This window comes from Drosophila rhopaloa, unplaced genomic scaffold (genome assembly GCF_018152115.1).
Source record: "Drosophila rhopaloa isolate 14029-0021.01 unplaced genomic scaffold, ASM1815211v1 contig_47, whole genome shotgun sequence".
Lineage (NCBI taxonomy): Eukaryota > Metazoa > Arthropoda > Insecta > Diptera > Drosophilidae > Drosophila > Drosophila rhopaloa.
This window is the reverse complement of record NW_025335142.1, coordinates 348,816-371,930: the sequence shown is the minus strand read 5'-3', so window position 1 is coordinate 371,930 and position 23,115 is coordinate 348,816. Positions and strand designations below refer to the sequence as shown.

General features: G+C 39.4%; 1 protein-coding gene across 1 annotated transcript; it reads left to right on the top strand.

The window, feature by feature from the left end:
- Window positions 1-627: 627 nt before the first annotated feature.
- Window positions 628-18,633, top strand: LOC108038842 (homeobox protein B-H1). The gene is made up of 4 exons (XM_044461571.1): window positions 628-2,491; window positions 4,613-4,798; window positions 11,153-11,349; window positions 17,774-18,633. Exons 1-4 carry the CDS (start codon window positions 1,561-1,563, stop codon window positions 18,002-18,004), a joined length of 1,545 nt encoding a protein of 514 aa, XP_044317506.1. The 5' UTR covers window positions 628-1,560; the 3' UTR covers window positions 18,005-18,633.
- The last annotated feature ends 4,482 nt before the right edge of the window (window positions 18,634-23,115 follow it).

Sequence of the window (23,115 nt, the reverse complement as noted above, 5' to 3'; positions counted from 1 at the left end):
TTCGCTTACATTTATTACACTCATTTAACGCCAGCGCAACTTTTAATTATTTAAATGAATAAAGCCAACGAAAAAAGCGGCCTGCCCGTCTCAATATTTATAGCTTTTTAAACAAATAAACGGAATTCGCAGTCGACAAAAAGGCCACCCACAATCCAGAGACCCATGGAAAAAGCCATGAAAATGCACTCAGCCACACCAATACAGTGGGCAGAAAAGGACAGAGGAACAGGTGTGAGCGAGACGGAGGACAAGGCCAGTACCAGGATAAGTTCCCGTTTCAGTCCCAGGCTCCAATCCGAATCCGAAATAGTTGATTTTAATGATGTACATAATAAAATTCCCATTCGTTTTGTGCCAATGCCACTGCGTTCCAGTCTGCATTTCATGTTTACACTGATTGTGGAACGCTCTTGTGGGCGAGAGTGAGACACTGAGATGTGTGCGAGAAGGCTAACCATATATATCGCTCCCGCTCGCACTCCCAGGAGGAGATGCTGCGAGTGAAATCGGAATACGGAGGGTTGAAAACCCGTACCCCAACCCGAAACTGAAACTGAAACTGAGATTGTGCGACTGAGGGCCAGTAGAGTCCATTTCGAAATCATTCGCTAGTCGTAGGCCTAAACAAGCGGACACGCGCGGGTCTTCATTCACTCCGATATTTCCCGGCCACGGAGTTACCAGTAGCACGATCTTGCCCAAAACCGGTTGATATAAAGTGTTGATTTTGAAAAACTAAGAAAGATCTGAACGTAAAGAGTTTTCGGTAGTCGCATTCTCCCAAATTGGTTTCGTGTTTGTGAAAAAAGGATTTAAGATCTAAAGATCTTTGATATAAATTAAAATTATTTTGATCACTTGACAAACTCAAAAACCTAAACAAAATCTTTTAAAATAACCAAAAACTTGTTAAGAATTGTGACCAAAGTGTACAATCCCATTAATCGGAATACTAACTTCAAATTTGAATACCTAAAGTCGTGATCAATTCGACTTAAAAAACACAGTAACAGAATAATTTCAAAAACATTTAATTAAAAAAGTTTTCAATAAGATTCGGCACTAACTGGATTGTTATAAAATAAACAACAGAATCATAAGGATAAATTAGGATATCCCACAAATAAGATTATATTGGAATGTATAAATAAGATATAAAACAATATTGGTATCCAATTAAATCGGAAGATATTTATAACAGGACACTGCTAGAGTAAAGTATTCACGATAATTGTCAGCGGAAGACCATCCAAAACTACTATTGGACAAGATTGACAAGCCCTGTTGTTAAGATTCCATCTTCTCCGAGTGAAGCACTATCCGTAGACCGATCCCAAGCTGGGTAGTCCATTCCTGAGCATTACGCCGGCGGGAGGCAGCAGCAATCCCTCGCCCACGCCCCCACCGCCCGACACCAAGGTGGCGGCCAAGCAGCTGGCCCAGAGTTTCCAGCTGTCCGCCAACTCCGCCTTTAACTTGGCCCTGCCGCCGGGCTTCTACCGTCAGCCGCCGCAGCAGCACCCGGAGTGCCTGGACTACGGACACGAGGCGCCGGAGATGGACCTGATCAATCCGTACATGAGGCATCACAGTTTTGCGGCCGCCGCCCAGGGCAGTCCGCCGTCGGCGGCGCAGCGCCATCATTTGGCGGCGGCCATGAGCAACGGGTTTGCGGACGTCCATGCCCATGCGATGGCAGCGGCGGACTACCAACAGCAGCTGGCCGACTACCACAGTGCAGCGGCCGCGGCGGCCGTGTATGCCAACAATAACAATAATAATAACAATAATAGCAGTAACAATAACAACAGCAGTCCGCTGATGCTGCTGAAGGCCGCTCATGGCGGGGGCTTGAAGGACTCGGACTCGCCCTCGACGACACCGCCACCCGCCTCCTCCAGACTCCATTCCGACTCCTCGCCATCTCCGCGGTACGAGCACAACTCCAGTCCCGGCGTGGATAGTGCCAAGTCGTATGCCCTGAGCCAGAGGAGCAGTGGCGCGGAGGATCCTTGCCAGACCAGCGAATCAGCCAGTCCGCCGCCGCAGGGGCAGAATGACTACAGTCCCGAGAATCTCACCAGCCAGCGGGCCAAGTTCCAGCACCACCACGGGGTCAATCCCTTGGCCCTGCACAACGCCAACCACGGGGGGAATCCGGGGCACCACAACAATAACAACGTGATGGATCACAAGTTGCCGCTGAGTTTTCTGGGTCCCCCGCTGGCGGCCCTTCACTCGATGACCACGGAAATGAAGGCGGGTCAAGGAGTGGGTGGCTCGTCGGCGTCGGGAAACGGACTGTCCTACGGCCACAGCCCAAACTCTCATCTGATCAGCGACCGGGGATCCGGTGGCAGCTCCTCGTCGTCCTCCACCACGACCACGAACACCAACAGCCAGGGAGCCCCCAATCCGCACGGCATCGATACGATCCTCTCCAAACCGCCGCCGGTCACTTCGGCGGGTCTAAGTGCTTTAACAGGAGGTAAGTTAATCTTAAGTTTTTTATTTGAATTTAAGCATGAGATGTTTATTATTTCCACAAAATGATATAAATAATAACAAAGCGAACTAAAATAAATGGGGAAGAAGAATATATTATTTCAACAAATACAAAATTATTATTTAGGGACCGAAATTGTGAAATACGTAATTCAATTCTATAACATAATACATTTATCAAATTAAATTTGAAGCATTTAATTTAACTTTTTTTATAACATTCTTTCTATTCAAGTTTTATTGACAACGCAATTAATTTACTGTTGAAGGTTTTTTTTAAATAGCTAGGAACTGAGAAATTCAACTTCCAAAAACTTATTCAATATTATTTTTTTAAAGGTACATTTAAAAGCCCTGCACTTACAATTGACTCCCACGAGACCCCAATTCAATTCAACATACCATTATGCAACACTAAAATATATATCAAATGGGAATCAATAGATATTATGCATGCACCATACACATACACAAAAAAAAAAACGCGGAATATTTTAAATGCTTCAAAAACTCGTTTCGCAAACCAAACAGAAAAATAAAAGAGCTACCCCACCGAACAAAAACGACAGAAAATTGTTGTTTTGTTTACGAATCCGGTTTGGCATGATTCCATATGATTCAATAAAAGCCATTCCCCATCCCCCAACCCACGGCCCCCTCCGACATTACGCCCCCTGATCCCTTTACCTAATCAGGCCAATTTTAGATATCGAGCACAGCGTTTTCTACGAAGCCCCAAATGGTTATAATATCCAATTGCAAAATTACCACAAAACGTAATGAGATACGCGTTTTAACGTTAAATGTTGCAGCAATTAGTTGTCAAATTGTTTGTAATTAAATCAAAATGACACACGAAAAACGTGGGCAACATGGGGATTGGGGGGCTGTGACGGTGTCGTTTCACTAAAATGATTTTGTTTTTCAGCCTCTCTGTCTCTGATTTTTTGACTTTTTCACCTAAATGTGGACCAATTGTGTGACATGACAGTGGATTGAAAGGGGGCGCGGCCGATAGGGTGCTGACAATTTGCCATAACATTTTTAATTATTTTTAACGAGGGCGTTTATGTGATTTGATTCGTTTACTTTTTTTTCGATTTTTTTCTTAAATGTTTCGGTCACCAAAAATGTCTCTCATTCTTTTTATGACAAATTATTTAATGGCCTTTAATTAATTCGAACAAATTCCGTATTGTGTGTGAGTTCAGCATGAGTGGGCAGAAAAATGGCTAGCTAAGAACAAATTGAACCAAAATCTCATGAAGGGGAAATAAACTTTTGAGAGGATTAGGTAATGGGGTGGGTATTTTGTTAGTGATTACATAAACTGATCATAGAGTATTCTCTACTTATGCTGGCAATCATGATTGATAGGATCGGACTTGAGGTTTTAAGGATGGTTTTTGTAATTGAGGTTCAATAAGTGAACTTAGAAATAATATACAGTTGAATTCTATTGTTTGGTTTTGATAAACTAATCTTTGAATAAATTCCCACAATTTATCGTGCAAAAAAAGTATAGCAAAATGGAAGTATTTTGGAAGTCCGTGTTTTAGGTTTTAGTTTTGGCAATTAAAGCAATTAAGTGTTAGCTTATATATTTTATTGCTAGTTCTTTGGAATACAATTTTACTGCGGTTTGAAGAATTTTTTGTAATAGTCTTGCAGAACTAGTTTTTGGCGATGTATGTTTTCTTTCCCATTATTTATTTAGGAAATTAATTTTAAAATTCAACCGGCTTCAACCGGAGTTAAAAAAAAATTACAAATCTCAATGTGCAAGAAAACATTTTTTTTCAGGTTGGAATTTGGAAAAAAAAATGGATATATAAAAAGATCGATGTGGTTTTATAAAACAATCTTAAAGATGCAGGTCAATTTTAAAGTTAATTCGTATATTAACCTGATACTTAATTGATGAATCTGACATTAGCTGTGTTTTATTAACTTGTTATATAACAACATTTTTGTAATGTTGATTTGTAGATTGAAAGATTTTTTAATTGCACCCAGACTGAATTTTCTAATCGGGGAAAATTCAATCGTAAGGTTGGTAAACTCATTTCTTACTAATGTTTTCTCTTTTATTGTTCTCTTCCAGCTGGCATTCCCCGCTTCTCGATCGCCGCCGCAGCAGCGGGCATGGCCCAGTATCTGTCGCAAAGTCAGGGGGCGCCCCTGAAGACCCACGCCGGCCACATAGTGGACCGCACGCACCTGTACTGGCCGGGATTACAGGGCCTGGTGGCCAATCCGATCGCGTGGCGCGAACGCCTCTCCAATACGAGTAAGTAAAGGGAAATTGTCAGCGAACAAACGTTAATTTGCGATTGATCGATTGATCTCCAGGAGATCGGTGCAATCAGAGATCGTGAATCGGGCGCGTAATTTGGTTACGATTGTCAGCCGCCACACCTCGTTGCGATTTCAACTTCCTGTTCGGGGGGCGGGGATCGAATCGAATATCTTGGGGAACCGTTAACAAAGCGCGGCGAATGCCCAACTAATGATCACGGTGATCAGGCGATGGGCTTCTCAAGTGATTACCAATGCGGCTTACAACGGGGGCAAGTTGCATTGTGCGACTCATTAATAAGTGTTGAGGAACCACTTTAACACGATCAGCGGGCTCGGAGAGCTCTCTTTCGGAATGACTCCACACAAAAGCCGATAATGATGGCGATGATGGTGCCGGGGACTTGGGATGGCACCCCACATGTGAAAAATTAATTTACTGGGCAACCGATTTCTGATTTCTGATCTGGTTACTTCATTATTATATCTATTTATAGGCAGATCGCTAAGCTCATTAAGTAATGTGCCACCAGCTCAAAACTCGTTTCCCTCTTCTCCCCAGTTGTTTATTTGTTTAAAGGCCCCCTCTTCCTCGTCATTATCGTCTTTGGGTTCGCATTGGCAATTGATTTGATTTAGTGCTGTGGGCTACTGCTGCTGCTGTTTGCCTTTTAATTGCGGCCATGACTTGGCACAAATGTCGTGGCCCAAAAGTCGGAAATCGTTCACAATTTTCTTGCATTCAGGCGATCGGGAGAGAGATTCGTGGCACAGAGTCTGTGTTTATGTTAGTCTTGTGTTCGATTTGATTTCTGAAGTGTGTCGTTAGGTGCGGAGGAATTTTCACGCTTTTGGTAGCTCTGTGGGCAACATTAAGCAAATATTGATTTAATTGATTTGCTAAACAGAGCAGAGACTGGTCGGATGAATGGGTGGAAAAGCGCGACTGGATAAAGTCAGCTGAAAATTAAGGAATTTTAAAAAGTGGTTGCATAAAAATGTTCTATCCTAAAAAGCTCCTAGCAAAAATAAATATGATTAAATATCCCAGTTGAACTTTATAGTTAATGGATAAGATCTTTAAAAACATCATGGGTTGGCAAGTGGTTGCTTAATAAAATCCGTGGAAATACGAAGAATATTTTAATTTTGACGCTTTAAAAAAAGTTTATGTAATAAATAATAAATAATAATATATCTTAACTAAAAAATATGTTTAATCAAATATAGATTTTATAGCTATAGGGCAGCCTCAGATATACTACCTCATTTAAATCACCTTAAAAATGAATGCTTGTCTTTTACGATACTATGTTGTTAAAGTCTTAAACCTCAATATCGTTTTTGTTTTCCTTCTAAGTTACCAGATGAAAATCAATAATTCTGTATTTGAGAATCTCGGGCAACGCTAACAAGCCATAAAATAAAATTGAATTTGAAAAACATGTTTCAATTGTCAGTTGCTTCGGCTCATTGTTTCCACATCATTTTTGTTTTGGTTAACTTTGGCCACGTAGAACATTCTCATATTTTCCCTATTTACATAAACATACAACCATTCCTTATATCCATTTTTTATTTATTTGTGTATATACATATTTATGGCTGCAAAGATGCGACAGCTGGTGGGCCCAGACGGAAAAAAACTTTCGTTAGCTGAAAACAAAATGTTAAAGCAGACTGGCTGTATATATAATGTATATAGGAAGATAAAGGCAGACACAGACGCTGCGAGAATATGTTGCCACATTATTATCTAGCAAAAATTCGGGGGGTGGTTTGTTTTACTTTATTCAGTTTTTCTTCCTTTTATCCCGAAATGGAGCAGCAAAACGTATAAGTATGTATTTGTGTTTATCTGCTTGTAGGCTGTCATGTTAACAAGGGAGAAAGCTTTCCCTGCTGACGGTGTATGCGTGTGCGCATAGCACGCAAACACACACACAAACTTATTTGAATTTGTTTTCCAGCCCTCGAAAGTATGCTATGATTTTTTGTTCTCCTCTTTTTCAACACATTTTATTTGTTATTAATAATGCAATTGCATTTGATTAGCTTTTGGGCGGCATTATTTACTCTTTGATTAAGCTCGGAATTTTTCATTACATTTGGTTGCCGGGCTTTTTTTATTTTGCCTATATGTGCAATAGTATTTCCACCTGTTTATTGTTATCATTGTGATTATATTTATTGTTTATTATCAATATTTACCGGGCAATTCATTAATGGCAATTTATTGGCTTTCAATTTATGCAAGTTCATTGCGGAATTTTATTTGTTATGATTGAAAGGGATTAAGTTGGCTTACATAATGGTTGATAGGGGGCATGGTTGTTTAAATAAGTTTGCTTATCAGTGGGCGACATATTGGGGTAGGTTAGTTATCGCTGTGTATTTATAAATGATTAATCATTTGGACAAATTATTCATTACTCTATATATTCAAATTTAAGTTCGCATATTGGAATCAAAATATTTATTTATAAAGATACTTAAATGAATAAAAATATAGAAAAACAGTTCTTTAACTAGAAGATTCCATAACTCGAACTTATTTTGGTGGCAGATGGTCAATTAAAATATGAAAGTTCGACTTTATTATTAATCTAAAAGCCAAATGCCAAACTCGCGATATTTATTTTAGTAGCAACATTTATATTTATATGTTCTAGCCACAACTTGCTTCTCACTTCCTAAAATCAGCTTACCGCCCGAATAGCTTTTTATTCATTAAAAGCCGAATTAAAATAAGGCATGTAACCGCATTCTGCTAATGAAATAATTAACTTTAGCATAAAAAGTAAATACAGAGCGAGAGGGAAATAATCGTAAATTCAGAGCGGGACAACAAGTGAAACCGCAGTCTGCGTTTGACACAATTCATTAAGCTTAATGAAGACAGCAGAGAGAGACGGCACGAGCCTGTCTAGCTGTTGCGTTTAATTAAAATTCAAGTGGCATTTTCTGTGTCATCCCCTCTGGAAATTTTCGCCGTCCCTTCGCTCCCAGTAAAACTTGTGCTTTAAGCATATAATCGGGCATAAAACAGGCCATAAAACACTGCACAAGAGACGAGGACCAGACAGAGATGGCGGCAGTGGTACTTAATGAGGCAACCTACCGGCCCATACATATATATATGTATGTATATCCCGTACACCAACTACCTTGGGTGTATAAAAAGGTGCGGATTATTCGCCCCAACTGGTGTGCGAGGATTTTACTGCTCAACAACCAGATTGGCATAAACATTTTACAAGATTGTTATACCAACCTGGGGAGCGGATGGAAATGATTTGGGTTTTCGAGGAGTGCAAATAACTTATTAAAAAGGCAATCATTTTGATTGGTTGGTCATTTTTGAATACAAATGTGCTAAAAAGTTTTATTGTCCAACACTTTTTTTTATTTGGCGAAATGTTGCTAGCTTACAGAGAGAAAGACTTCTTGTACTCCGTTTAAGGTGTCCCATAGAACAAACATATTTTTTTAGGATTTCTGAAAGCACAACCTTAACAAAAAAATAAATTTACTTACAAATTACTTTATTGAATACTTAAATACATTTTTGCTTGTATTATCAAACTCTATTCAAATCAAAACAGCAGATCATGAAACAAAATCATTGGAAGGCAGATGGTTATGGCGTTACTTTAATGCTTAACTCCAATTTCTACTTCTTCCTCAATCAAACCCTCTCCCGGATTTATGATTTTACGAGATGATCCCATGTCTATCAACATTTGGTGTTAACGATTGTCTCGCTAAGCTCACCCCACCCTCTATGCCTCCTTCTTTTGCCATCACGCCCGATAATAAATGACGTTTTAATATTTTCAATAAGGGAAACATTTACACAAAACAGCTCACGCCCACCTTGATTTTGGTTGTCATTGCCACCCCGCCAAAGAATGGCCAAAAAAAATTAATGCCGTAAAAAATATTGGCAGTAAAGAAAATACAAAAAAAAAGTATAGAAAGGAAACAATTCGAGTGCTGGGAGGAAAAAGTGCAAATGCAGCGATGCCAACAGGGTGACTTATGCGATTATAGACAACTGCCGCTGCCTCAGGACGAAGGACTCAGGGGCGTGCGAAGGGGTCGAAAAGGGGGGCAGGGGCGGACTCTCGAACGCTGCCATTTCCATTTCATTGCATTGCGTTTGAGGGCCGTGACATGAGCAAATAAACGCTTCATATTTGTCGGTTATTTATGAGGGTCCTTGCAGGACGCAGCTGCCAACCGCCGAGCAACGCGGCAGAGTGAAAGGGATGGCGGCAAGGGGCAAACGAGATAGCTATACCGAAAGAGAATAAAAAAATTATCACTGCTACAATTTTTCTTGCAAGGGATTACGCTTGTTACACTGCGGAACCCCATCCAAAGCGAAAGTCCGCGGGAGCTACCCTCGAACGTCCTATCCCCCTTTATTGACAAGTCTTGTTAAGCTCCAGAATTGTCTGCGAAAAACAAAAAATAAATAAAAACCTATAAATTTAATGTCACACACATTTTTATTTGGAAAGGCATTTTGTTTTCAAAATTCGAATCTGGCAACCAAAGTGGGACAGAGTTAAAGCTGACATGGAAACTAATATAATAATAATAATAATACCTAACTTATAGAAGTGAGTTAAATAGTTAGGAAAATCTCGTTAGTTTTATTCAAATTAAATATCTATTGAAGGAATTCTTAGTTTTGGTACCTTTCCGGATTTAATACGAGAATTGGTACATAAAACTTTCTCCAAAATTATCGAAGTGTCATATGTTCTTACAGAAATTTAAATAAAAGACTTTATTTTTACTTTTTACTGTCACCCATATTAAAAAAAATTTCAACCTTTAACGCATTCCCTTTAATTACAATCCTTTGCTGTACCGAAACTCACATCCTCCCATTCCGTGTACTTTTGCATAGTGCAGGGCTTAACCCAAATAAAAAATATCCTTATCTATATGAAAGCTGCTAGAAATAACAATTTAAATTAATAATTTTGCCAAATGGCACCAAAGTATCATAAAGGGACACAAAGTTTCAGCCCTATGCAGCCCAAAAAAGTACCACCCTTTTGAGGACAACGGCTGGCTGTGGCTTTACCTTTTACTGAAACCTCATTTCCCCTTCCAGCCAGTGTCCCCTTTTGGGTTCTGCGCTGTGCATATTTAGTTAAATCATTTCACATAATTAGGGATCATTTAATAATGGGGTGACATTAATTGAAAGCACACACACAGCCCACCACCACCCACTCCGTTTTCCCAATCCCACAGCTACCGTTTAATTTTATTACCACCCTCCATGTCCACTTGACTGACTTTACGAGCCAACAGGGCACGTAGCTCCCTGACCCCCCACCGCCCTTCCGCCCACGCCAGTGACAACGCCCCTTTGGAGTGGGGGCGTGGTCGCCGGATGGGCGTTCTGTTTTTGGTCCGCTTTTATTGGCCTCTCGCTGGCGTCGTCGTCGCTTTTGCTAATTGATTTTAATGAAGGCTCCGACGACCCTCGACGCAAAAGTTTTCGTCCTCGTCTTCCTTGTACCATAAATTGCTGTGGTCAATTTCGGTTTGTTAATTGGGCAAACGTGTGTATAGGGATTTTTTCAGTCGGGTCTTTCGTACATTTATTTTGTTGCCAAATTGTAATTAGTGTGCAATTATTTTTTGGCTGGAGAAGAAATATTAGACATGTTAAAAATTATTTGTTGCGATAGGTTTATAAAACTGGTTGGTTATTATATTGTAATTCATTTTGTGTTATTCATCAAAACTAAGTTTCAAAATGTTTTCGAATTTAAGAGGTACCCACAAATGATGAATTTGTGCTACAAAATGTAATGCATTTATTTCGTAGAATTTGAAAATCATCTGATTTTAGTAGACAACCCCTAAACACCTTTCCATTGTCCTTGTCCCAAAAGTTTATTCTCAAATTAGCAGCTGTCGCCTCGTAAACAATTAATAAATGTCATAAAACTTTTCTGCCGCAACAAGGAAACCATTTCCAACCACCCCAGGATGCGCTAAACAACTTTGTCCACATCTTTACGGCGACATTATTTAACAATTCATAATAAACAATTTTGGGGAGACGTAAAGTATGCGATTTGAGAATCCCTTGTAAACAAGGTACTCAAAGTGTTAAAATTCCGGAAATTCGAAAAGTTATGAGGAAGTATAGATATTGAGAGTATAGGTGACGAATTTAATAAGATAACTAGAAGGTCTTGACAGAAATCTAATAGTTTTTGAACGTTTTTATATTTATTAATACTTTTTATAGTTTTTGGATAATAATTATCTTAAAAAAAAAAAATAATAATGTACGTTGTGTTATTTTTAGTGTCCGCCAATCTATCTCAATCGCATCAGCATCATCCATCGAACGACAAGGATGGCAAGAAGAAACACACCCGCCCAACATTCAGTGGTCAGCAGATCTTCGCCCTGGAGAAGACATTCGAGCAAACCAAATATCTGGCCGGTCCAGAGCGGGCCAAGCTCGCTTATGCCTTAGGAATGTCCGAGTCGCAGGTTAAGGTAAGCAAATATGAACTTAAGACAAGAGTCCCACCAAAACTGGGAATTAAGCCTTTGGCAAATGCAAATTAAAAACTCATAAAAATGGCGCATGAGACAAGCAACCCGGACCCAAACAAAATAAAAAAGAAACTTACGCCGAAAAAGGTAGACAGAAGGAGTATTCCGAACTTCGCTTGTTTTGCCCCTGACTTTTCTGACAAATTTGCATTTTTATTGAAAGGTAAATCTCCTGGATTTCGGCCTTACCCCGAAATACAAAATGGCGCCAATGGGTCTCTATGGTCCCCATTCCCCGAGGACCGCGACCTAAAGGCTTAGTGCAATGTGTTTTCCCCCCAACATCCCCGCATAAAACACCATTTTAAAGTTCCTTTTTTTCCGCCCGTACACAAAAAAAGAAGGAAATGTTATCAACAAATAAATCCTTTGTGTCGTCAAATTTGTTGTCATCAACCTTTGTTGTAATCCGACCCGGGGAAACGCACGTGTCATGGTCCATTTTCCGTGGTTTCGCCGCGTGTGTCGTCCGGGATTTTGTATCTTTCGCCGCGTATTTGAATCTGTGTTGTGCCCCCCTTCACGATGGCCTTGTAACTCTTGAATTAGTTGTAAGCCATGCAAGCTAATTGGTTTGAGGTGGGTTAAAAATCGCCGAATAACAGTGGGTTACCGAATAGTTGGAGGAGAAAAGTTAGAGTCCTAAATGGGGTTTTTGGAAATTACCTTTACAAATACACCATATTTTTTTTTAAATAGTTTATTACGTTCAATATTAAATGATTGATAGAATATATTAATTTGTCTTAAACAAATAATTCTTTTAAAAACGGGACATACAGAATTTATATTATACGTACATTCATTCATATAATTTTATTTATTTTAAAAAACCAAACTTTTTGAATTATTAATTTAAAGATAATTGTCTTTTCTGGAAATACTATTAAGAATGAACTTAGTTTCGAATTTACAAATAGTTTAAAATGTTTTATTTGCAAAAAAAAGGATAGGTATTATCCACAATCTACAATTTAAAATACTACTCTGCATATAACTTTACCTTACCTAAGAGCTTGTCTATCATAGACCTTCAATTTTCAATCGGATGTCCTGATTAGAAGGACATGATTGCCTCATTTGTGCGACACCACCCTGTCGAAAATGTTTCCCCCAAACCGTCCCCAAAAGGAAAACCTTTTCTCGCCACACAACTGGGCGCAATCAGGAGTGGAAAAGAAATCACGTTTATGATGAGGAAAAATGATTAATTGCCAAAGAATGAGGCACAGGGCAGACAGAGACAGCGAAGGAACAGAGATAGAGATAGATAGATGAACATTCGGGATTGATGGCTTGAGCTGCAGCTAAATATGCGTCATTTTGTGCTAAGGACTAAACAGGACGAAAGGGAGCGGCGGGCAGGGAATGCGCTGATGACGAGTACAAATGGACGGGGAGATGGATGGAAACTGCAGGATTTCGGGTTGAATGCGGCCCCCAATTTCACCATTTCCCCCGCTTTCTCCGCTCCGTCTCGCCTCGTCGCTCTGATAGACATGCCAAATGACTGCATGACTTTTGGGTGAGTGTAAATTAAATTCTGGACCCGGGATGGCACAAAATGCATGAGGGACGTGGCCAGCTCAACTACAACGACAACGACAACGACGGGCATCCTGCCAGCTTCATACATATTCAATTAGTGTGCGTGCATGTGTGCCAGTGTGTGTAAGCCAGAGCCAGATGAAAAACAGCCATGACGATGATAGTATGCAAATTGACAAACAAAAAGGCAGAAACTGGACAAAAGCCGCCCCCAAAAACCAAGTCAAATTATGACAGACAGACAAAATGCAAAGTGCCCAATACACAGGAAAAATATAATTTCAAAGATATAATTTCGATATTTTACTGCTTTTACCTCTTTAAAAATATACTTTTGTGTATAGTTTTTCAAATCGAACTTCTCCTAACGAAGATTTGTTGCCCAATATCATAAAAGTTTCTATGAAGGTAAAAACACAACTAAATTTACTAAGTTTATGTAGTGCAATTATAAACAATCATATTGGCAGGGAATTTTATAAGGATTCTTTTTTTAACATTTTGTTGTCTGAACCAGATCAAATAAAGGATTTTTGAAAACTTGAAGTTTCAATGGATAAATACTTATAGCTAATCAACAAATGAAAACACTATTTTTGGTCTTAAATACAATTTTATGTGTGTGTTATTATAGGATATATATTCAATGATCATTTTCAATCTAAGACACCATTCACTTTAGGATCTTAGGCATTTTTCTCGCAGTGCCTGTGCATGAAAGTGGGTGGTTGGTCAAATGATCTTGACAAGAATAATTGCGCTGTTATCATAATTAAAACCGTTTTTGGACGCAGACGGCGAAAGAGAGAGAGCAACTCCTTTCGTCCTTCGTTTTAGCAATCATTTAATGCAAATGGTCGCCATTTTGTACGCTCTCATGAGCGGGAGGCATCCGCCGCCCGCCCCCTCTCCCCCTCGCCATCGGGTGAATTATAGCGTCTGTGGCCATTATTAATGACAGTCCATGTGTGGGGGCATAGTTAGGAGGTCCACTCCGGGCAATAAAATTATTGCATGTTTTGTTGTTATAGCTTTTTCGTGATTTTTGCCCGCACTTCTCTCTTGTTTTGCATAAATGTAATGGCCTTTTGGGTCCTGATTGTTCAGTCAATGTATGTAAACACTTTGGTCGGGATTGTTTTGCAAATAGTAGGTGGATAGAAATAATGGCCGAGAGCACGATAAACAGGGAACGGAGGAGATGCCGTTTGGTGTAATTGGCTTAAAGCAAAAGATAATTTGGGGAATTAATTAAATATGGGAATGTGCAGTTATGGGCTATTTTAATGTGAAGAAATAGTTGAACAAGTAATTGGGTTTCATTACTAGCCAATCAGAAAACATATTATAAATAAAAGAATATAAAAAGAAATAAATTAACTTGGTAATAATAGTTAAAAATATTTTATTTTTCTGTTTTAGCACTAAGTAGTAAAGATTTCATATAGAGTTCAAATACCTTTCTTTCTTATGATTAATACACCATTAATAATTGACTTGTAAATGGGATAAAATCAAACAAGCACTTTAAAGTTTATGTGAAGCTTTTAGCATACCTATTTTAAACCAAAAACCTAATTTCTAGGAAATTATCTATTTTCCGCTGCCATTAAGAACATTTTTAGGAATGGAGCTAAAAGCTATTGGCTGTTGATGAAAACAATATTTTATTATGGCTAAAATGGCTTTTTATGATCTGTTACTTTTGAGGAGACAAAGATCGGGCCGCATAATTAGCACCGGAATAATGAAAGCTTATGGACCAAATCCAATTTGAGGCGACTGTCAGAAGTGACAGTTTGGCAATGACAATGGGCAACTGACGAAAACTGACGGGCCAACAAGCTGACAATGGGCCGGTTCATAAAAACTTATGACAGAAATGGGGAATGATGTCTAATTGATTTTTTTCGGTGATGAGGAAGAATTCTATTGTGACCGACTAATGGATTTGATTGTGTGTTAATGAATGGGTTTACCCAGGAATTTACATATGCACTGAAGACGATTTCTAGGGTTGCCGAACAATTAGTCGAATATCCCAAAAAAAACATCCAAAAACTAAATGCATTTTTATGACTCAAACCCTGAGCTCGCTTGAAGTTTATGGATACGAAATACAAAATCAAATAAATCACAAACTCACATAAATACGGAAAGCGAGCCCATATAAAGAGCGAGGGCGAGCCGGCTATACGGATTCGGAAATTTACGAGCCAGAACTACAAAACACACACACATTCGCTGGCCCAAATAAATAAATAAAAAATTCTTTGGACCAATAGGAGAAAAAAGGTGAACGAGGTAGGAGCCAACTTGTCAGATGTCGATGTTACCAAAAAGGCACCAGCATTGGCCATCGGTATGCGCAGCCATGTTGTAAATTTTCATGACTTTTAAGTATCCCCCGCACAGGACGCGTAAACAAATAAATTTCCAATTTGCCCAAAGAGTCATATATTTGAGGGCACCATGCTGAAGGTTTGGTTTTGACATCCCGTCCGTTCCTACGAAATTTACATAACACTTTTTATCCTTATCTGAGGGCCCACCTGACGGATGGCCAGGAAACAGGGACTCCCGCTGTGGTGCCAAAATGGAATATGTTTTATAACGTTTTCCCCTTGTTTGAGGGCTCTGTGTCTGCTTTGTTCCCTTTTCGGAGGTGCTGCTCCTGCCGCAATAAATAAATCCCGAATCGAAATCGAAGCGTAACGTGACCAAGTCAAATTGATGGCCACAATATTTGATTGACTTTGACATGTTGGCTGTCATAAATTTTGCTCGGCTCCCTTGACCACCTTCGGCATCGGCAATTTGGCTATCTATCTGTCTGTTCCTGTCAAGGCGGCTTCTAAGTTCTCAGCTAATGTCCGTTACTGTGGTCATAAAAGTTTAACAAACAGTTGTGAAATTTCAGTTAGGTAAAAAAAAATGCAAGTGCTCAAGATATCCAAAAAAGGATCATCTTAAAAATATTTATTACACATTTTGGAAAATGAACTGTATGAGGTTGATGAAAAAAAAACCATTAACAAATTATTTTTTAGGGTCCTGGTTAAATCAACTTGCTTATTAAAAACTTGGTTTTATTCATTTTTTAAAGCTCAAAATATCTTAAAAAATCAAAACAAGTTATCTCAAAATAATCTAGATCTGTACTATTTTTAAAAACTCTGTAAAAATCAAAGAGGTTATTAAAAGGAATTAAAAAAGCATTTAAACGATTTTTTACATATCTTAAAATGTGTGTAATGTAGGACTCTATCAGATTTTCAGAACCCAAAACTTGAATATTTCTTTAACAGTCAGCAATCTGTTGTCGTCGCAACATCAACTATGCCTTAGTGGGTGCTAGATGACGCATACTCCATCGTTATGATGCCGACAAAATGGGAAAAGGAGACGTGGAAATCGAGTGGCGAGGGGACGAGGGAAAAAGGAAAATGCCAGGAAGCCAGCCACTTGCCACAAGCTCAATTTTCCTTTTTGCCCATGGCTCAGTGGCAAATCCCGTAACAACATGGACACAGATGTTACCAAAAAATAATGACCATGAAAAGCAGCCTTAATGATGCCAGCTAGTGTTATTGTTGCTCCTGTCGGCTGTCTGTTGTTTTTCCGAGGGCCAAGACACTGGGAAACTCTGTCTCTGCACTCCGCTCTGCGGCTTGTAACACACGGAAAATATTAATTGTATTTTTATTTCGCATAATGTTGCAAATAATAATTACACAAATGTGCAAATGAAGTTGTAAATTATCCTGTATCTGGTTTAATTGCACCTTTGGGTTGTTGGGTTCAGCGTTGATTTCGCTACCGGTATGAGGAAAATGTTTAACGAAAATGGATATGACAGTCTGGGATAGGTAATTAGGTTTAGTTCTTGGTAGGACGATGGGAAATTAACAAAGATTTTTCCTAAAATGTAATAGTGTGTATTAAGAAGGTTTTAAAATAAAACGCAATTTATGAACGTGAACCTTAAAAATGGTTTATAAAAAATACTCACCAAATTAAAAATAAATCAATTACTTTAAAATAAATTAATAATACTGGTTATTATTGTAATGTTGTAAAATTTAAATATTACGGCTAAAAATCTATTTAGGAACCACAACCACTGAATCTGTATAATTCTCATTTGGAAATCCTCTTCCGAAATGCTATGAAGAACAGAACTCTTACATTAAGTGCCCATTTATACGCTTTGTTAATGATTCTAACTGCAAACAGCTACCAAAATCTGCTCCATCATCAGGCAAATGTAGAAATTATGCCGATTTTGAGTCAGAGCTCGCCTTCGCAGAGGAGAGTGGAAAGCTGGAAAACGTGCTTGGGACTTGCGTGGTGAATCTGAATCCCCCTTTTAAAACAGCCATGGGCGGTGGAATGTGGAGGGGGTACGGGGTGGCGATGAGGATTTTGGCCAACATATGTTGCCACAGAGCGAGGCAAACGAGGCCGGCAAAATGAAGCGCAGCCAAAGACGTTAGTCATGGTTTTGTGCATAGTTTTTGCCGCTGAAACAGTTGCTGTTGCTGCCGTGCCGTTGATGTTGCTGCCGTGCTGTTGCTGCTGCTGTTGTTGCTGCTGATGCTGCCGGGCAACATTTCGCCATTTGGCTGTCCAGGGCTTAATATTGTCTTAATTGAGGGTTAACCGGCGTTGATGATGCGACTTATGGGCTGTTGCCGGGCCTTTCCCCCGACTTAATGACTTTGACAATGTGACTCGCCTAATTACACATGCAGAGAACTTTCGATTTAAAACTTGAGAGCCCGACTAACGCGTATTTCTTTTGGGTTATTTGCAGGTCTGGTTCCAGAATCGTCGCACCAAGTGGCGCAAACGGCATGCGGCGGAAATGGCCACGGCCAAGCGGAAACAGGACGACATGGGTGGCGACAACGATGGTGATTGCAGCGAGACCATGGACAGCGATAACGAAAGTCTCGATATGGGGGAATCCCCGGCCCAGAACAAAAGATGTCGCAGCAACAGCTCCGGGTCCTCGCAACAGCAGCAGGATAATTATCGTCATTAAAACGAATTTACAAGCTATGCACGGACATGGACTCGCAATGAAATCGAATGGAATACACTTAGGATAAATTTCAATGCGCCAGCTAATTAGCTAGAAAGCCCAGCATAAGAAGCCACAATAGCAGCAGCAGCAGCAGCTAGAAATTATTTGGGTTCAAGTTTTAAGGTTTTGCCACTTTACCGTCTTCTGAAGACTTCATTTTTCTCCTACTCTCTTACTTATTTCACCACTTTGTTCATTAGGTGTGTAAATATTTATGTTAATTTTCTAAAGAATACATTTAACATGAAGCTTAATCAACGTCGCTAATTGGTAAGCAGATCGAAGGGAGTTGAGGCACTGGCACAAAAATTAAACTGAATTTATTACATACTGTATGTTTAGTTTCTAATCCCTAACTTTAATGTAATTTCGTGCATTAGAACCGACCTTAGTTCATACAATTAATAATATATATATATATAAACTATTAACGATTAACTATGCTAACTGAGATTGCGCAACAATATTCACAATATTGACGATGATAAAGACGCAAAACATGATGATTAACTATTGCAGAAAATTATGTGTAAAATGTATTTAAATTAAATTGTAATTTTAATTATTTCGAATTGATAAAAAATAAATGCAAGGACAAATATAAAACTAATAATGTGAAGTGTAGTTTTTTTTTATTTCCAAAAGAAAAACTATGGGATTCGTCTGAAATACTGATTTTAAATGGTGATCCGTTTATATTTAGATATTTAATTTATGGTTATTTTATTAAATTGACGAAAATATACCTTTCCGCTGTTTTCCGTAGAGAGAAATTTGTATGGGATGGGAGAGTATGACAAGTGCAGAGCCACGATAAGCCTATACCAAAATAATCTTAAGGTCTAAGAGAGGCGAAGACTCCAAAAGAGTTGTACGAAAAAAATCCGATCAGCCAACCTACAAGGGAATTAAGAACTGATTCTGTGGCTTAAAACTCATAACAATTACAGACCGGAAATCTGCTTTAGACACTCCTTGCAGGCAGTCAATCCGGTCAGTCAGTCAGTCAAACGACAATCCGTCAAGCGGACAAAGTCAAAAGGATTAACTCGAAAGTATTTCTGGCCAACAAGGTGCAGACAAATGAATGGACGGTCGAAAGGAGAGGGCGAAAACGTCACCCAAGAATAAGAGAATGTGTGAAAAGAATCAAACTAAAACCGAAAGATTGATTAACTGTCAATCAAGCGAGCATATGAGTAGAAAACATTGGACAGCCCATGAATGGAATCGAAGCAGGTTGTAGAGAGAGGAAAACGGGGGAGTTGGCCAATAACAATAAATATCATTAAATTATCAATGCCCTCCAAGGTGGAATGAATGGGGCAAGAGTCTGAATGCAACAAGTAGATATTGAAATAATGAAAGTTGGAGATGGAAGCGTGGGTAATGAAATAAAAAATATAGTGCACTGATAGGTTTAAGGAAAGTAAAGGACTAAATTATGGAATTTCGAACAACTCCGAAGCTTATAATAAAATATTTATTGAACAGATCAGAATCAACAACATTTAAAGCAAGATAAAACACCTTGGATGATAATGACAGAGGCTAACTCTTGAAACAATTGTATATCCAAGTCTCCCAAAATAACTTACAATGTTAGCCCAAAAATACTATTTTAAAGACTCTCACGCTGCAATCTCAATTATATGAGTATACAAGTATAGTCGTTAATAATCGACTCAACGTTCATTGAGTTAAGAACCCGAGTACAATGGAGAGTATCTTTCCAGAGGCTTCACTCCTCCAAGACAGACTCCCATGAATCGAAAACTATCATGGCCCATCCAGACATTATCCGCAACTCATTGAACTGAGACTGGCTAATGACTCCGGAGTCCGGACACTGACTGTTGCAACTACCGAACTGCCATTGTTGACTCGCATCTAATGGGGCACCCACATTAATCATGCTTTAACTGCGAGTGCAATGGCAAACAATCGGTATCGGTAACTCTTTTCGGGGGGCGGATCCGTTCAAAACGCCATTAGCATACCGACGATAATTACCTAGACGAGCCATTAGCGGCAGCTCAGCAAACAGCCGCCGTATTACGTGATATTCATGGAGGAGACTTGGGATCGTAGATCAAATACCTGAAGAATGGGCAGCATACACTGTGCGAATTCTGCTAACTCATGGAACCCATTGAACCTGGCACGTTTCACCATCAAATAAAAGGCAATTGGATGAACTTCCGCACAGTTCCGGTGAGTTTTCCCCAGTATTTTCACCTTTGTCTAAGTACGCGCCCAAAGTCAACTTCCAGCAATTGACGGACGAGTGTGAATTGCCTTTGAATTTGCCATTCCGAATGAGGTTTACTTTTTCGCCAGCTGCGCAGGCGTCCACAGAAAATCGAACGTGCTCGTTTTGGGCTCTTTCTCCGCTTTGAATCCTGATCAGTTTCAGGTAAATCCCGTCTAAGCCGCTTATTGACGCTGAGGTTAATAGAATTTCGGCAAAAAAAAGCAAACAATAAACTGTTCCTGTGTGCGAACGTGTCCCTGGTGGACAATTTGTCTTAGGACCTCAGGCCTGTTAATCTGCTCGCTGAAATATTGCAAACTGACTTCGCAACGGGGCTTGCCAATTCGGTTTGTTTGTGTTCCCGCCGTGTCAAATATAATTTGATTAATTGCCTTTTTGTGTTCGGCCACCAGGAGAATGCTCAATAGTACTGGCTTTGCATAAGATTAGAGTTCTCAAAAATCATACACTTAAACGGCTTATATGTTGATCTAGATCAGATTTTAGAGGGATTTTAATGCTAAGCCGGTTAACTTTTCTTGTTTTGCTATTTATGTCTCGAAAAAACTATTTGAAAATACTAATTGGTTCCTATATTGGATTTGAACTATACTTGTAATCGGTGATGCAAACACATAAATCTAAAAGGATTAGATATTTATGATATTATTCTTAAATTACTCTATTTTGCTATTTTTCACAAAACTTCAATTGACAATCTTTCCTCAAGTTCTTAAAAGTTTAAGTATAGATCATAAATGTCGATAACTAATTTTTAAAAGATTGTCCTTGCTTAGGTTTTATAATAATGCAACTCAAAAGCAATCTCAGTTTTGAAAAAAAAAATCTTGAAGAAAATGGCGGCAACGTCTCCTTAAAGTTTTCCCAACCTTCAACAAAGTTTAACGGCACCCTTTAAGAAGTACTACCCGAAAAATCGATAGAATAGGGAGTCGAAGCCCCGCCCACCCGAAAAGAGAGTGCCGGGAGAATTACGAGGACGAGCTGGGACTCGAATATGTGTGCTGGCCATAAATAGCACGACAACAAGGGGTCCCCGGCAGGATTGCTGGCCAAAAATGTACTCCCCGGCAGTCGGCAGCAGTTTAGCCTGACAATGACAGGCCGGAGTTTTGGAGTCGGCCATCAAATCACCCCTCCCAATGTTTCACCCTTTTGGATTTCGGGACGACACCTCATGAATGTCCGTGGAGTGGAGAGAATGGCCAACAAAACATAGACACAGTGGGAGCGGGACATGGGGGCCACTAAATTGTCCCTCGACACAAATTCGAAATCGATAAATGATAAAAATCAACAGAAACTTCATGGACGCTCCGTCTCCGTCGCTCCCGCCCTCTGGCCTTCTGGTCCTCTCTCGCTTGCACACTCCACTCAAATGATGGCGTCGGCAATGTCGCTTCATGAAGCTTTTATTGTCTGTCTATTTCTAAGCTTTGTACATGGACTCCACCGAAAACCAGAGCCATATAGCCATAGAACCATAGAACTGGCGGGAGTGGAAGCGAGAGGAAGACTATTTGGTCCTGCGCGCCGGATTAGATGCGCCCTCTCGCTCGCACTCGCCAAATTTTCGAAAACTTACCAAATTGTTTTCGTTGCTGGGGTTTTGCCGGGTGGATTCCAATGCTGATATACGAGCGCTTTTCCTTTTACTCCCCTATATCCTGTCTATTTTCCGGGGGATGTCTCTCTATCTCCGAGTGGGTAATGTACGATGTGGCCGTATTTGTATCCGTATCCGTGAGTGGGTGTTGCTGAGGCAGTCCTTGTAGGCAGACATCGACATTGATTATGCCGTGTTTTCGCTTTGTTTTTGCCCTTATCCCTGTGTCATCCTTGTTGTTGCTGCCGCCAGAGCGAATTGAATTATTGTTAATGTTTATAGCAAAACAATGTCAGGGTATGCGTTTTTAATGATCATTGTAGGGGCAATCTATTTATATAAATAGGGAGGATTCGGCTGGGGAAAGGGGATGGCAGGCGTATTAAAAGATGGATAAGTTTAAGGCAGTTTTTGAGGCTGGGTTGGGTATTTTTACGGAAGTCTTAAGATCTATATGGAAAGAAACACAAAAACATAACAAAGGTCATGGCTTTTAATGTTAAAAAATTGCTAGTTTAGTTGAACATATAACTAATAATGAATAATATTTATGGAAATATATATTAAAATAGTCATATTTTCTTTTGTTATTCAAGAAAATGTGTTGAGCTGAATAATAAGAAAACTTAGCTAATTAAACTTATATTAATAAAAATATGTAAATAAACATTTATTAAATTGCATATTCTGTGTTGAAAAACGTTTATGATTAGGTCTTAACTTTAGTGAAAATATTTAAGTAGAATTAGCAGATGTTAGGTTAACTCAAAAGATATTATTACGTTATGTTTTTAGCACCTTCCTTTAAGCTAATCTTTACTTCTAAGTCAAAACAAATTCCAAACCAGAAAAGAAACCCCCAACATTTTTTAATTAAAAACACAAAGCGTAGTCAAAGGGAGACTGTTAATGAGCTGGCACCGAGGTCGCACGGTACAGTAGCCTATCAAATATGCAACAAACACGTCGCAACATTGAAGAAAACAAACGAACAAGGCAAAGAAATAAAAGGTAAAAAAGAAGAGAAAACAAAGCGGGGCGAGAAGGTCAAAATGTAATCAAGTTGGGGCAGTCAGTAAACCGGGCTCAAAGAATCGGAGCTCATTATCTTCACCACAGAGCGACTGGAAAAGTGAGTGTGAGTGGAAAGGAGAAGTTGAGTGGAATTTTGAGAAAGGCAGGCCACGC

Bases quoted from the DNA above. Each gene is read 5' to 3' on its own strand.
- LOC108038842 (XM_044461571.1), top strand. From the start codon at position 1,561: ATGGACCTGATCAATCCGTACATGAGGCATCACAGTTTTGCGGCCGCC. The intron at 2,492-4,612 runs GTAAGTTAATCT...GTTCTCTTCCAG, and splicing joins TCTAAGTGCTTTAACAGGAG to CTGGCATTCCCCGCTTCTCG. The intron at 4,799-11,152 runs GTAAGTAAAGGG...TGTTATTTTTAG, and splicing joins CGAACGCCTCTCCAATACGA to TGTCCGCCAATCTATCTCAA.